Raw genomic sequence first — 16,440 nt, forward strand, 5'->3', positions numbered from 1 at the left:
GCTTTGTTTTCCTATCAAACTATTTTTTTTTAAATGTTGGTAACCTGGTGGATTCATTGTTTGTTCTAAAAATCAGTACCTGCTCTGCTGTGTGATTCCACAGCATCACACACTTTAATTTTGGAAAAGCAATACAGCAGCAGAGCAGTTAACATCAGTTACAGTGTAGTATCCCTCAATATAACTCATCACATTTTATCTGCAGTTTTCTAAAAAAGCTTAGTGTAACTTACCTGTCCAACTTACAATTTTCATGCTCACAAGTGCCACCAGTTCTGCCAAGAGTTAAGGAACATTTATCTTTTATCTCCTTGCAAAACTTCTTACTGAAGCTGAGACATTACCAGTCATTTATTTCTACTTAGATATTTCTTGAGTATCAGCTTCTCAATCCATATATCTTACCAGAACAAAAGCTTCACTTAGCAGATTTGCCCTTACTGACACCAAGAATGAAATAATAATTCAATAGCTCTTGTATAATATATTTAATCGTCTTCAAAAGGATGCATTACAACTAGGGGCATGACACATTGATGTATTAGTAAACTACGCAGGGAGTTGTGCAAATTAATCTGTGTACTACAGCAAGAATGAACAAGATTATCTTATTGCATGAGAGATTCCAGAGGCTCTATCTTCCCCTCAGTGCAGTCTCCATTAAGATTAATCAGTCACAAATGTACATTCCAAAGGACACCACAAATCATGTGAAATCCTCTCATCAAGTTAATGAATGACTCACCTCCCTTCTCTCCCTTCCTCCTGCACAAGACGACACAGCCCAAGGCAAACTCCCCATAAACCCAGATATGATGAATTCAGCACTCAGGAGACAAGATCAGAGACGAAGCTTTAAGAAGTCACATTAACAGTTGGACTCGAAATTAAAGGTCTCTTCCAACCAAAATGATTCCATGATTCTAAACGTTGGTAGGATGGAGCGACACTGCATGAGGGGCTCTCCAACATTAAACACAGCTTTAAAAATAAGTTCCACGTGTAGGACAAATAAGCAATAAATTTGAAATAGAGTAAGCATTACTGAGGAGAGGTGTCCCCACTGATGCTGGGGTTTGTTACCAGGGAAATATATACATTTAACAGCCGGAAGCCCTGAATTTTGGAACCATGCTGCTCCAAATAGCTTCATCACTAGGTGTTATAACTGCGTTTTCTTTTTTTCCAGGCTCCCTTTCAAATTCCTCCTAATGCTTTTCCCTTCCATCCCTGAGACGCTATACTTTTGGGATGCCTAATTTGAGCTACCTGTTGAGTACACGGTGTGAGTTGGAGGAAAGCTGCTCTTCCTTAGGCGGGTCAGTGCCAATGGCTGTTGCCAACAAGAACAAATTTGGCTGCATTTAATGTTTTCTCTGAGCACAGGTACCCAAAACTAAAGGCCAGTGCGGGAAACAGCTGAGTCTGGAACATGCTTATAAACTGCAAAAATAAAACTGTATTAACATTTAATAAATAGGGAACAGGCAGTAAGCAAGCAATAGTAAGGACCCATCACTTTGCCCCCTTTTTTTTTCATTGTTATTTGTCAGGCATATTTATAGAAAAGAAGGTACAGATTTGGGATCTATGAGTCAGATTGGTTGTTCCATCCAGCCAAGCCAAAGCTTTAAGCTCTGGCAGAACTGAGGACAGCACTGAGGACAAGCAGGACAGCTCAACAGACAGTGCAGGCTGGGGGATGATCCATGAGAGCTTCCTGCTTTCCTCCCCGACCCCTCCTGTTTGTCCGAGTCTCTGTCCAAGCAAGATTCCTTGCTCTGCGGGGAATCAGTTGACTCCAGAGTCATCATGCTGTTGGTCTGTGGTTATATCCTCGGGCATCTGTAGCTGGGAAGAACACACACACAAAAATAACATCAGCTTTATCCACCCGTTCTCCAAATCGACTCAAATCAGGTATCTCATTTGTGTTATCATCTAGACTCCATCCTCTTGCTAGGAAGAAAGGCTGCACGTCTGCACTGTCACACAGCTGCTTTTCAGCTCTTACTTCACTTAAACCTGTCAATAATCCCTTTGTGTTTCCCAACAGTAAGTGATTTTTCAGTAGCAGGAGGAGGAAAGCAGATGTGTTGTGCGTTAGGAGCTGTGTTTAGTAGTCAGCTTGTCCCTGCCACGTTGAAAAGCGAAGCAGCCAAGAGTCCAAATGAGTTTCAAGCAGCGCTTCCAATGCCCATGCCAGCTTTAGCAGACTCCCCACCCTTATTTTCCCAAACAGGGCTGCCTGCACTGTACACTTTTTCCTCCTGCCTTCGAACAAAAGGCCACTAGGAGGAGCATTTATCTTAAAAATGGGGGAAACGAGCCCATTTTTGAACAGTAGGTTTTGCTGGTAGCTGTGATGAAGCCCTCTTGGCAAACCAGCTGATGAGCACAGAATATTCCAGCCATGAGGACTCTGTGCTGGGTCTCCAGCACCTCGGTGCCATCCAGGTTGTTTTCCCCTTCGCTAAAGCCCCCCAGGATTCCGCCCTGCACCCCAGCTCACCCGGCTGCATGTGCACCAAGCGGCACAGCCCTTTGCCCGCCTGGTTCTTGTACACGGGCTTCACGCACACTTTGTTGGTGGTGCCCGAAGCCAGGTCCGTGAGGAGCACGCTGTGGACCTGCGGTGAAACGCTGAGGACAGACGAAGGGCCGGTTTGCCGCCGGCATCTGACTCTGTAGCCGAGGACTTTCCCATCGGCAGCGTCCCAGGAGGCTTTCAGGGTGTTGGGACCCATGTCTTCAAAGCGAAGGTGCCTCACTTTGGAGCCCTCTAGAGAAAGAAGATTAATGTTACTGCAGGGTGTTTGTCTGGAGTGGTGCTTATCACCCAGCTACTAATTAGTCCTTAACTTTGTCCTGGTACCAGCACAAAACACTTTTGTTGGCACCGTTGGGCACTGCCTGGCCACCTCCCGCACTCTCAGCTGCCATCATTCTCCAAGCTCCTCACTGCTGGATCCTGATCAAAGCTAAATTTTGCCTCCCGTAGCATCTTTACAGTATCTTTCAGAGCAGAAGATTCTGCTGATGAAATTTCCACCCCACTGGTGCTAATTCACACCAAAGCATAGACAGGAGGGAAAGGCAGTTATTCTCTCTTCATTATGGACATTCAGGGATCTCCAAGCCCGTTCTGATGCGGCTGAACTAGAAGTTTGGCACTACATAACCTGTCATAGCAGTCATATTGTGTGTGTATCTGATTGTATTTCAGTCCCATGCCTTAGCTATTTGCTCCATCCTAACAGCATATCATGTGCTGTTCATCAGAACCTGCACTTTTCCTCTTCTCTCATTCCTCCCCAGTCACTGGGCTGTTTTCTGGCTTCACCCAGAGAGAGATGATCTGTGCAAAGAACCAGGGACACTGCAGAAACTCCTCGTGCCCACACAGTTTCCCCCCAGAGCGCTGCTCACTCACCTTCCTGGGTGCACGCTTTGGCTGACAGGGATCTCTCCTTTCCCGAGTTGTACACGGCAGTCACCGTCACTAGATAGGTTGTATTGGGTGCCAGATTCTCCACCACGGTGCTGTTTTGCTTGCCATCCACCTCCAGCAGCTTCGCCGAGTTCCCGGGCAGCGGCCCGTACAGGATCTGATAACCCATCACACTCTCCGGCACGGGAGCCCAACTCACCTGGAAGCTGTGTGGCCCAGACTCCGAGATGAAGATCTGAGCTGGGGTTATTTCCTCTGAAAGCAATGTAAAAAGGTGTGGATGAGTCTGTAATTTGAGGCATGAGAATGCTGTCAGAGGGGCGTAATTGACCTACAACGTATCTGGTTTCCAGGAGGTGGAAGGAAATCCACCCAGCAAGTGGATCTTGAAAGTCACCCAAGTCAGTGCAACCCCACTCAGCCCTCATTAAATGTTTTCTCTACCTGATTCCCTGTTCTGGGGAGTCCAGAGCATCTCTCTAAGGCAAGAGCTGCCAGCATTAAGCAGCCACCTCCTCATTATGTTCTGTCCTAACCACAACCATCTGCCTCCTGTGACCAGAGCATGTGGCTGTGGGACACAGACCAAGGGCTGCCCTGGTTCTTTTATACACATGAGGGCAGCACAGTGGAGAATCCCCCCTTAGCCACAACTGCGTGTATTTTACCTGCCAGAGTAGTAACTCTCGTTGCCTGCGGAGGGAAGTAGTGGATGTTGGATTCAGGGATGAGTACAACCTCGTAAGCAGTTTCTGGTGTGAGGTTGCTTAGCGTGAGGCTTGTGTGAGCCCCTGACACCTGGGTCGTCCTCTTCCTCGCTAGATCCCCTGCTGGGGCATACTCCAGGGTGTAGTAGCCGGTTTCTTGGGAGAGGAGTTGGGGCCACGTCAGGCGGAAGCTGCTTGAGGTGATATCCACTGCATGGAGCCGATTTGCTTGGATAACGTCTGGGAGAGGAACAGCAGCAAGAAATCACTACTGGCATTAATACGCGGAACATGGCATAACTAAAATATGGGTAATTCTGGACAAGAGATGGAGCCTCCAGCAATGGTGGGTAAGAGCTGAAGTCACCTATGTGCAGCCAAGCCATAGCGATTCACTGAACCAGACCCTACTTGAAAGGCTCAGGAGCACAAAACTAGGTTCTTGAAGTCAAACACAAAGCTAAAAAGCTCTGCCCGTCCCCAGGAAGAAGGGGCAGCGAGTGGGGATGCCCAGCCTTGGCGACATTCATCCCAGCTGAGGTCACTCCCCGCAGTGTTTCACAGAGACCCTTTGTCTCGTGACATTCAACATTCAGAGCCGCCCTTGTGCTATCTCGCCTCTCCCTCCCCGTGCACAGAGGCTTCTCTTCAAGGCTCGTCCTACCTTTGAATTCTAGACCCCAGACACAAGCACCTCTTCTGGCGCCCTGCAGTGCCCCAGCTTCCTCTGCCACTTGACCCTTCCCACGCGTGGGGTCTCCTGAGCCCATCTTGGGCAGAACTCCCCTGTTCTCTGGTCTTCCAGAGGGGCAGAAACACACAGGACTTTGTTTCTAGCTCGAGGGAAGTGCCATACAGAGACATAAAGATGCCTTTTAATTTTTTTAAAAAGGGCTTTTAAAAGCACCCTGAGACTTAAAGTGCATTTGCTCTGCACAGCATCTCTCCTGAAACCCCATGATAGTACCCTCCAGCTCAAGCTTCAATATTTCAGAGTACCATAAGTAGCTCTCACTGGCTGCCCATTACATGGAGGTAACACAAGTCTGCCCAGACCTGCAAGAGAACAGGAGCAGCCTTGCACACTCAGGCTCATCATTTAGCTGAGAGAGGATTAACTCTCCTCCTCCTCGCTGCTTCGAGTCCCTGCCAACCTTCCTGTACCAAATAAAGCAGCCTCATTTTTTCCTCTGAGCTGTTCTTTGGCTCCTCTGGGCAGTGAGGAACATTTCCCACCCTGTGCCCTGCTCCCATCACACTCCACCCGGCTGGAGCCTGGAGGAGCCAGAGGGTGGGAAGCAGTACCAGACCCTTCTCCGAGCCCCACGACTACCAGGGGCCAAGCCAAAGGAACAGAGGAAAGGTTGCAGTGCCAAAAGCCCTGCCAAAAATTTCTGAAGGCAAAGAAAATGTTTCTTAACCCAGCAACTCCTATATAAAGGTGTAGTGAGCTACAGCTGTGGAGACTGAACTCTTTCAAGGAGGGCGCTCAGCCCACCTGGGACAAGAACAACTTGGCAGCCAAGGGCCATTCTCTTGGAGCATCACAACTCATTACAAACACAAGTTCAGCTCACTAACAGGTTTGCAGAAGGGAATTTGTCCCAGTCAGCCGCTGAACCTTCCAAGGGGAATAAAGATATTTGTTCCACACCTCCTAAAAGCCTTAGCTTGGACCTATCACATTGTGGATAAAGCATCTCAGTTTGCAAGGGCAGGAGCTGTGGGTCAGGAGGAACATTGGTTTTATGGGATTCCCACACTGTTGCAAACACCCAGTGACCACAGCCCAGCCCCACCGTACCTAGGATGGCATCTCGAAGCTCCTTGGTGATGATGGGTAGATCATCAACATCCACAAAGTGCAGGTGCTTCTCGGGAGGTTGGCTGGCAGCAGCAGAGAGCTCCAAGTAATTCCCACGGCCAGTGCTGACAATGAAGACTGTCACTCCCATGTCCTTCAGGAGCTGCATGGGTTCCGAGATGTCATCCGTGGAGAAGCCATCTGTCACCCAAACCAGCACCTTGGGAACATCTGGCCGGGCACCAGCTCCATCACTGAAGAACTTCTCCTTGGCGTAGGAGAGCGCTTGGCCTGTGTTAGTGTCACCCATGAGCTGCCGAGTGTCCCGGATGGCTTGTTGCACAGTCCCGCTGGACAGGTACCGGTCAAAGGGGAACTCCATGGTGGGTGTTGTGCTGATGTGGATGATGCTGGTCTGGACATCTTTGGGGCCAAAGGTGAAAGGCCGCAAAAGGTCCCATATGAATTCCTTGACCTTGGAAAACTCATAGTAGGAGACGCTGCCAGAGCTGTCCAGCAAGAAGAGGAGGTCCCCCTCGGAATTGGAAACCGATGGCTGGGGACCTACAGGGGAAGAGAGAGGGAGATGCGTTGGTGAAATGGTGTGAACCCAGCTCAGTTATCTTGTGCCAAATCTCAGAATTCAGTGAGGATTTTGCTGGGTAAAGACCCAGCTGAACAGCAGGATTGTGACCTGTGTCGGACTATTTGAGTCCTGCTGCTTTCTCTGGGTTCAGCCTCACTTTGCGATGTCTGATCTAAGCCCTGCCCAGGAGGATCACTGTAAGGAAAGAGGCTAAAGCACTGCAGTGGCGCTGGAAAGAGCTTAAGAAACATGACAGTCTTTCCAGGCACATGTTATTAACTCACTACACATAAACTGAAAGGCCAGGGTGGTGGAAAGAAGCAGGAGCTCAGGGTGGAGCCAGGAGTACAACCCACAACTCCTGGATCCTGCTCTCACCGCTGCAGAAAAATATGTCTCTGAGCTACATCTGCTTGTACCAACACCTCTTGTGACCCAGCACCAGGCTGATCCTGAGCACTTTCTGCTCCAAGATGGGCGTGGAGATGTTCCAGGAGTTGGGAACATTCCTGAGCCAGCATGTCAGTCGTGCCCCGTGCCAAGGAGCAGCTTCTGCCACCCAGAAGTGCTGCTCTGGGCTAACACCATCCCAGCAAAAAAAGCCTGCACCAAGAGAGCTGAGCATAATGTTAACATCCCTTAAACCCTGGTTTGACCCATCGCACGATGCTGGAAATAGCTGTGTTAATTAGGAGGCTCTTTAGGAAGAGCTACAGCTCTACACCACGATGTTCTGTGTAGATGGTAGAAAGCTTTGGTTCACAATTGGTTAACAAAAGCAACAGTTCCACTGGTGGGCAGGTAGATATTTTGGAGCTAAAGAGGTTGTCTGTGGGTGGAGCAGAAGGCTAATCCTTCATACAAGCAAATACCATCAGAGTTACCTCTACTTAACACTCAGCCCTGCGTAAGAGAGAAACAAATTCCTCCCACTTAGATTTTGGCAGCAGAAAGGATCCATTAAAAAAAAGTCTAGACAAAGGATCCCGCTGCACCAAGAGTGTGGCAGTGATTATAAAGCAACTGGACACTCCAGCGTCCTTCCCTTCAGGTTTAGATTTAGAATTCCCTCATCTTTCTTCCTGCTCTTTGTCTCTCATCCAACACAAACATGCCAACTGTGCCAGAGGTGGGGCTGCGGAGATTCTTTCGTTACCAGTAAATCCCCGCGTTACGCAAGCGGCTGCGGTTTTCAAGCAGTTTCCTTGGCTTTACAGCAAAAGGAGGTCGGCCGCTTGGCAAGGTGCCAAGGGGAGATTTCTCATTTTCCGTGATATTCTGGGAGAAGGGGCATCCATTCACACCTCCCCGTCCATTCGCACCTCCCTGCCCATTCGCACCTCCCTGCCCTCCAAGCTGTCAGGCTTTCGTTCCTGAAGAGCTGAGGAATAACTCTACAGACCTCATACCACTGCTGCTCCTGTGCTTGCTTAAGCCTAGGGGACAACAGAGAACACACGGCAGTGTCCTGTTGTCACCCTCTCGCTGATACGTGCTCAGTAGACACAGATCATTTGAAAGGGAATGATGTGGGAGAAAAATGTCACCCCGGAATCACAGTGCTGCCTGTTTAACCGCTTGGCTTTTCCAGGAGAAAAGCAGCTGGTCAGAATTCCCTGTCTTGCACCGAGATGCTGACAGGAGACATCCGCTTCCAGAGCTCCCCACGCTCTCAGCTGGGACCCAAACACCAGCCCGATTTACGCGGGGCTTGGAACTTGTAGAGCAGAAAGGAATTAATGGCCAAAGAGATCGTGTCTTGTCTTGGTTTATGTTGTAAATTCCATGTTTGTCTTCCTTTCTTGTTGTTTGGCCATGCAATTAAAAAATGTTCTGCTCTGAGCAGAGCCTGGTTGGGAGGCTGGAGGACACGGTCGGTGCTTCCCTGAGGCCCCTTGGGACCTTGCTGAGAGGGAGGAGAAAAAAGTGTTTTACAGCCAAGAGGTGTTTTACGCCACAAACCATGTCTAAGAGCAGCCTGTACCCTGGGAGATGGTTGTATCACCTGCTTGTTCGAGGAGCTGAGCCCCACCAAGCAAAACAGACTCATGTGACTGAATGCACAAACTGCCGATGCAGGTCCCAGCTCGTCCACGCCACAGATTACAGGCGGGAGGTTGAGAAACGGCCCTTCGGAGAAATTCCTCTGGCAGGAAAGAAGCTGAGTTGCCATCTCCTGTAATCTTTTCAGGGGTTTCAGGATCTCTGCTGTTTTACTTAGAGCCTCAGGAGTCCTAAAATTACGCTAGGTATGGAGCTGTGATTGAGATCGGTAGGCGCAGGACCCTCCACTCGCAGGGGCAGCAACAGCCCCATCATTTTCTGTGGCTACTCCAGAGTAGCCAGGTGATGGCAACCTCAGATTCATTTATCGAAGTCTGAACTATCAAAGGGTTGTGCTTTGCACTGATGCAAAGATCTTAATCTGGACCCAAAGAGGGCAATGGTGGAACTGGCCATGCGATGCTCTGCTTCAACTTCTCACCTTGGTGCACTAAGCCAATAACCATTGCCCTGAAAAAATGAATCATCCTGATCACATAGAAACACCAGTGGCCACCCAGGAGCTTCCTCACTTTGCCCACCGCAGCTGAGAATAAACCGCAACCATTCACACCCAGTCAAGTCCATAGGAAACAGAGCGACCAGCCTGTATCCCACCTCTCAAACAGCTCCTCTCATTGTGTGACCATGTCACACCACCACAGCACCTCCAAACACGTGCCAGCCCATGGCCAGGAGCTCTGCCAGCCCAGCCGGTCGCTCACGTTGCTTTAGGGAGGCCCCACATCAAAGCTGCTGGGGAACGGGCACTTTGCCCACCAGCAGGTTCATTTCCTCCAAGCCAGCACGTCAGCACCACAACACACACACCTCTGCCCCCGGAGCAAGGCACAAGCCCTCTGCAAAGCCACGGCTTGCTTTTGCACATTCTCCAAAGGCCTGAGCATTGTTTGTTAGCCCAGGCTGGGGATCTGCCACATATGCTCCCATGGCAGCAGAAACGCATGACAATAGGAATAGCCGCTGCCTGTGTGGACATCGAACATTGTGACAATGCCAGAGGCAGCGGGAGCATTCCTGAAACCGCCTGAAACCTAGGGACAGGATCCAGTACCCTGTAAGGGATCTGAGCCACAAACAGTCTGCTCTGTGTGCCAGGAGCAGGATGGAACCCCAGCAGTCTGGGGACCTCCCGGACAGACAGACAAGAGCTTCGCTTCTCCTTTCACACTGGGTTGCACTTCTCAGGTGCAGTGACAACCAGGTACAGTGACAACCAGGTACAGCAGCAACCAGGTACAGCCAGCAGTGGCTCTGCAGTCAAAGAAAAGAACCTTTTTCTACTTGTGAACACAAGGCAGAACAAGAATAACTGCATCGGCTTGGCCATCATGATGTGGGCGACATCTCCAACAGTGCAGAGACCAAACCCAAGATATTCATCTCCTCCCTGTCCCTTTTCCTGCTGTCAGTTCTGCGAGACTGAGCCATCATCGTTTTCCCTGAACAGTATCCACAAGAAAGCATCTTAAAGAGGAAATATAATGACTGAATTACAGAGATTAGCAGGAAAATAACAGGAGAGGTATAGTATCTATCACTGGTTTTACTTCTCTTAGTCAGTGTGCCTCAGTACACAACAGTGAGGAGTCAGGGCTTTTTCCACATGATTGCACTAAAATCTGCAAGTTTCTGAAACAGTTTCCTCTCCACTACTGGAAACAAGATCAAATTGCTTTCTAAGATGACAAGTTTAGAAAGGTTTTTCTGTTTGTTTTGTCTTTGTGCCAGCAAAGTAACATACAACTACAACTATACACCCAAAGCAGCAATATAACTCCAGCTTTTGTTCTGAAAAGGTTTTACGAGAAGCAATAAGGACCAGGAGGAATTAACTGGGGGAAAGCAGTAAGGGAACACCTCGTCTCCCCAGGCACTCACCTCTCTCAGGTGCGTTCTGTCCCGCAGCAAAATGCAGCCACAAACCCAGAGAAATCACTGTCTTGACCAACATAGCAAAGCCTGGTCCTGGGTAAACTACCTTAAATCCAAAAGCTCGGCTCTGTGAAGGCAGATGAAAGACTTCAAATCAGTCATATTACGTGCGAGGATCTACCGGATCCCAGGGTGCCACTTTAATGCTGCTCATGCCTCAAGATCCGACCGCTTCTTTACGTGTTTTGCTGGGCTGTGGTGTAAGCCCTGGCTCCTGCAGACAATTTTCCTTCCTCCCCCCTCCTTTTAAAGCCGTAAATCCATCTTGACAGGAATAGCTGGAGGAGAGGCACAAACAGCACCCCTGCTGCTGTTCCTCTCCAGAGTTAAACTTGCCCCAGGAGCGTGGATTCAATTGCAGCCTGCGTGCAGCTGGGCTGGTTTGAAAAATATATCCCTATAGATAAAACTCTGGCCTTGCAAGACGCTGGCAGCAATCCAGCTACCGGGGGGAAAAAAAAGTACAAGAAAAGCTCAGAAATCCAAAGCTGCTCTGCTCTGGAATGAGCTGGAAGAAGGAAAAACACGTATATAGAGGAAAGGAAAAGTAGAAAGGCTGGGGAGCGTGCCCTGCCCTGGGAATATTGGCCAATCTTCTGGGAGGAGGCAGCGGAGTGTTCCCAGGTCCTAGCGCGACGCAGCGCGCGTCCCTTGCCCTGGGCTGCCCTGGGGCCAAACGCGGGATGTACAAACCACCCATGTCTCGCTGCTTCACCCGCGAGAAACGCTGGTGCACAAGTCACCGAGAAACACGGAGTCTGGGGGAAGGAACCTCAGCCAAGGTGGGAGCGAGAAACAGCATTCCCTGGTGCAGCTGGTACGTGCAACAGCGACGTGCCCGCTGATTATCTCCCATCAGGGTGGTGTTAAATACATTGCCAAGTCTGTTGAGTCAAAGCAGACTCACACGCCTGAAGATAAACCTGCGACAAACATCTTACTGGATGGAGGGGCAGAAGAGTTTGGCAGAGAGACCAAAGACCCCAGGTTCAGCCTCCCCATCGCCCTGTGTGTATGAGACTTTCACCAGAACAACAACAACAAGAGAAAACACCAAACAAAAAACCCACCAAAACAAAAACCAGCCAACCAAAAACCCAACAAACCAAACCCAAACCAAGTTTCCCTTCTGATGATTGTGCTGCTGTCCATGCACCTGGTTTTGGCTCCAACCCCTCAGCTGGAGTCCCTTTTCCTTTTCTCACTTTAGGTTTTAACATGTGCTACTTCTGGACAGATTCACGATGTTATTAGTAGGGAGAAGATGGAAAATTACACCCAATTATGAAGAAAGCAACCCATCATCACCTCCCTTAACCTGCGGATTGACCAACTAGGCAGGCTAAAAAGCAGCAAGGGAGCAACATTTAGAAGCCCACAGGGTTTCTTAAACTGGTGAGCAGTGTTTCTTCCAATTTGATTTTCTCTCTCCTTGGAACTGCAATAAAAAAGTGAGCAGGATTTAGGAGACAAGGAGCTGTGCAAGGTGGAAAAAATAAGCCTGAATGTTAGCTGAGCTATGTCTGAACACAGGCACACGGGACTTCACCGTCGCCTCTTGAAATGGAGAGCAGACTTTTCCCTCTGACTCAGTGTGGTTTGGACCTGCGCTCGTGCTGGTGAAGTCAGCAGGACCCGCAGGTACCGCGGTGGTGCAGCTGTCAGCCCGCGGCCTCGTCTGGCAGGGAAGCTTCCAAGGGAATAATGAAACAGCAAAGCAAATCACACCCTGGTCTAATCCGCCGATCTGAGCGAATTCACCTCTTCTCATTGCTCATGCATTGACCGTGCTGGCAGCCAAGAAGGCAAAAGGCTTTCCAAACCTCTGCTGAGTGAAGGGCTTGTTGAGCCGCGTCCTTGTTCTGTGCGGGTGAATATATCATATATCCTGCTTGCTGCTGTCACACTGATTGTATTCTGGGTCTGGGACATGGAGGGGATGGGCTGGAGGAAGCAAGTGTTGCCCTGTTGCAAACCATCTGCTTCTGGTCAACTAAGCAGGACATCCATGTGCTCCTGTCCTCCTGCCCCATTGCCCAGCGACCCATTCAGAGCAAATAACTGCAGAGACAGAGGGCAGAAATGCCCTGGGGCTGGTTCCCCAGGCTCGCAGGTGTTCTGAGCCCCTTGCCTAGGGCTGGTGGGAATATGGACATTATTTCCTTCCATTACTCACTTCCCAAGGAACTCTTTCCACGGAAGGGCTGCTCATCTTAAAATAATTCCCTTTTTTTGTCGGTTTATCAATGTAAATGCCATTCAATCTCCAACCCTGCAGCTTGGAGAGATTTCAGCCTTTATCTCCCTGTAACTGCTCCTGGCACAGGTGGAAGCAGGAAGAAACAGCCTGGAAAATAATTAGATCCTAGACAATTTTGGTTTATTTTTAAGCTTTACTGTAACTGACAGATCCTGTTTCCAGTAAGACGGGTGCTGCTGAGTCTTTCCCGGCTGATGCATCCTGCCAGCAGCATCGCTCCAGCTTTGCTCCGGTTTAAGTGTGATCTCAGCTTAGGCTCAGCTCCCTATCGCTGCTAATTGACTGAAACGCACTCAGGATGATCATCTGCTTACCATAGGAAGCTATAGAACAGCTGAGGAAAAAGAAATTTAAAACAATTAAAATCATCACCAACCAACCTACTGTATTTTAACTGCGGTATTGCCGAGTGCCAGGAATTGTCTCACAAACCACTGAAGCACGGACAATTCCTCACGGTGGGATGCAGACAGGCACACACATACATCACAAACCCTCGGCTTTGGTGGCGTGTTGCAGCTGCAGTGACATTCTGGGCATGTAAACAATACACGATTGCTGAAGAGATGCAATATCCTCTCCGGGGCGAATTACCGCAGCTGGAACAAACAGGATTTTTGGGAACACAGCCCTTTTTTTTTTTTTCAGTTCTACATAAAAGTTTTTGTTTGGAGGGACTATCTATATATGGCAATTTGGAAATTCCCCACTTGGAGAGGAAGCAAAACAGCTCGGCCACACTGGGAGAACAATGTGGGGAAAAGCTCCTCCTGGAATTCCAGGGAAGTCTTGTGCAACCCTGCACAGGTGGGCACTTACCTGAGGTGCCAGTGATCTGGATGTGTCAGATTTGGGGCTGGAAAGCGAAACCTCTGCCAGCTCCCGCTGAGGCATCAGCTCCGTTCTGATGCAGAAGGTGCAGATAGCAACTGAATCACCACCAGCAGAGCGCAGGTTTTCCCCCAAACGCTGCCCACACATGGCTCACCCAACTGCCTTTCCATACCACCCTTAACTTTTAAACAGCGACAGGCTGGAGGGCATGACTTGAACTCCAGTGACTCAGAAATGCCATCTGGACTTAGAGCAGCGAGGGTCGGGCCCCGCGTTGCCAGTTCTCAGTTGACAGTGTCATGCAGTCTCCAGCCTCAAGTCAGCTCTTATTTTTGTTTGACTTGGAAGACAAACTACAAAAATAGACATGTTGACTCCTTGCATTCACCAGTTTTATTTCTCTCAAATTTGCTCGGTGACTAGGGATGACTCCGCACTGAGGTAAGGTCTAGCTTATAGATCATCTCCTTCATCTCAAAGCATCCTAAAAAGTCACCCAGTACAAAAATACAGCCACTTCTGGGGTGAAGCCCAGTAGCTTTTCAACTACTTGCAGCAGTATTGCACTAAAGCTTAGGATACGTGAAATAATCTGCAGGACAGATGTACTCTGGAAGAACACAACCACCCAAATTAGCATGGGGTCAGTATACCCGGAAAGGCTGCTTCCCATTCTGATGTTGAAGAACTGGCTGCAGAGTTATCAGGACACTCTTAAAAATATCCTGGTAGCATTCAGCAATAAGAAAATACTTCAGAAACGGTGCCCTGGATGGGAACTCTTGCTATTTCCCCTCCAGCGCGGTGTCGAGCCAGGACACGGTGTCCTAGTTTTCTCTCTCATATACATTTGCAGCAGCCTATTTCAAAATGGAGGAATTTATGGAAATAACACACAGGTAGACACAAGTGTGTTAGATGTCTAACGCACTCGGTGGAAGGGGTAGTAGGCATAGAGGGGGAAAAGAACACTCAAAATCACCCAAAATGAACCCTCACTGTGCAAGCACAGCTCAGCAATAGCCAAAACATTGGTGCAGGATACCAGGGCAGCTTATCTGCAAACCAGCCAGTAAAACTGTCCCAGGCCTGAGAAAGTGTTCTCTAAATGAGCAAATCATTCCAAAATTCAGCTGCATCCAATGCAGTCCATACATCAGGGCAAGAGATCAGATAATTATACTGTAGACCGTACAGGAACCATGTTTTAATGCTATAATGCTCCTATTGTCTTCAGGAAAACTGGCCTAGAGCGAACAGCAGCTGCTGCTGCTTTCACATTTGTAAAGGCATTTACAGCCCTTTAAGTCAAAACTGCAGTGATGGACTGGAATGGATGGGGCTTCACACTTATTTTTGAGCCAGCCATCAAAACAACTTTGACTGTTGTTAAGAGCTAATACATACAGTTTAATTATGGGCTGAAAGGAATGATACTGGGCAAATAAGACCTTTCTGCATGGCAGCACTTGGAGTCGGCCCCGTTCATGCTGTAGCTGTGTAGCAGCCCGACTTTCTGAACTGCAGCTGGGCCAGGTTTTGTTTACAAGCTCACAAAACCACGCAGAGTCCAGCCGGCTTCTTCCTTTCACCTCGCCTCTGGGATCTCAAGCGTTTTACATTTGTGGGAACAAATGAGATCACTTGCAGCATTCCAGGAGCAGATCGAAGAGCAACCTGATACAGAGAAGGAAAAAAAAGCAGGAGGGCTGGATGCCAGTGGTGCAAAGCAGAGCTGAAGCACTTAAGCCTGGCTCTAGTCTGCTACAGTCCAGGCTCACCCATCTGAATTCAGAGTACCTGAGATTTCATTTCCCCCTTTCTCCTGCCTGGAACTTTTGTAATTTCTTTGATTTATAACTGCTCACAGCCGGTCCCGCAGAGATGTGTAGTAGTGAAGGGGTAAAACAGGAGAAACAGAAAGAGACAATGTAGGTGGCTCATTCTCAGGCTTCTCAATTCCTCCTTTTGTCAGGTAGGTCAGAAACAGCAAACACCTCTGGCTCCATCTCTCCCAGTTGCTGCAGTGGCCCCTCTCTCGTGCACAGGAGGCTGAATTAACAACTGCTGGGTTGTCAGAACTCATCCTCATCCTGCACCCGCTGCCACGGACGGTGCTGCCTGTCCACATGCATCAGCTTCCCCGCCGAGGAGGAGCTGCCGGACTGAGCTCTTTGCTTCGCCGCTTCAGTCCTGGGCTCCCCGCTCAGCCCAGGACCAGCAAGAGCAGGATGGGAAAGACCAACCATCCAAATAAATAGGCAGGGCACAGGCTCGGGTATCTTCACACGTGCAAAAGTCAAATCCAAACCAGCATCCTCGCCAGTGGGACACACCGGACAGAGAATCGAGTAAATTACAAGCAGGATTTGTGGCTGGTTGGACAGGACCAGCACCACTCACTGGGTCAGACTCTGCTTCACGTGTGGAATCAGAACCTGGAGCCTCTAGCTGAGATTCTCCAAGACTTTGCATTCCTGCCTCATTTCCCTCACAAGACAGGACTTTATTGCATTTTTCCCAGTGGGACACAAACTGTATTATAGCTTCACTTTGCTTGCCGGGAACCAGAGCAGCAATTAAAATTGGACCCACTTCTAAGAGATACAAATGAGGTCTGGATGCAGACGTCAATTTTTAACCAAAGGCTATTCTTTGGAGAGCATCGTTTTCCTTATTGCTTGGCTTTTATCCCCGCCTCTATCCTGTTAGGAAAGCCCAGACTATCAGGAAAAGCCAAATTTAAGAGAACCTCCTCAGAACCAGGTTTCCTGAGGGATTTCCAGCTACACAATAACG

At 49.1% G+C, this 16,440-nt stretch overlaps 1 protein-coding gene across 1 annotated transcript; it reads right to left on the minus strand.

Annotated features, from left to right (window-relative positions):
- Positions 1–473: 473 nt before the first annotated feature.
- On the minus strand, positions 474–11,110 carry VWA1 (von Willebrand factor A domain containing 1). The gene is made up of 6 exons (XM_065855333.2): positions 10,494–11,110; positions 5,963–6,526; positions 4,120–4,398; positions 3,434–3,706; positions 2,513–2,782; positions 474–1,851 (listed from the first exon to the last, which is right to left on the minus strand). The coding sequence occupies exons 1-6, from the start codon at positions 10,564–10,566 to the stop codon at positions 1,811–1,813; spliced, it is 1,500 nt and encodes a 499-aa protein (XP_065711405.1). The 5' UTR covers positions 10,567–11,110; the 3' UTR covers positions 474–1,810.
- Positions 11,111–16,440: the final 5,330 nt, after the last annotated feature.

The sequence above is a fragment of the Patagioenas fasciata genome, chromosome 23 (genome assembly GCF_037038585.1).
Source record: "Patagioenas fasciata isolate bPatFas1 chromosome 23, bPatFas1.hap1, whole genome shotgun sequence".
Taxonomy (NCBI): domain Eukaryota; kingdom Metazoa; phylum Chordata; class Aves; order Columbiformes; family Columbidae; genus Patagioenas; species Patagioenas fasciata.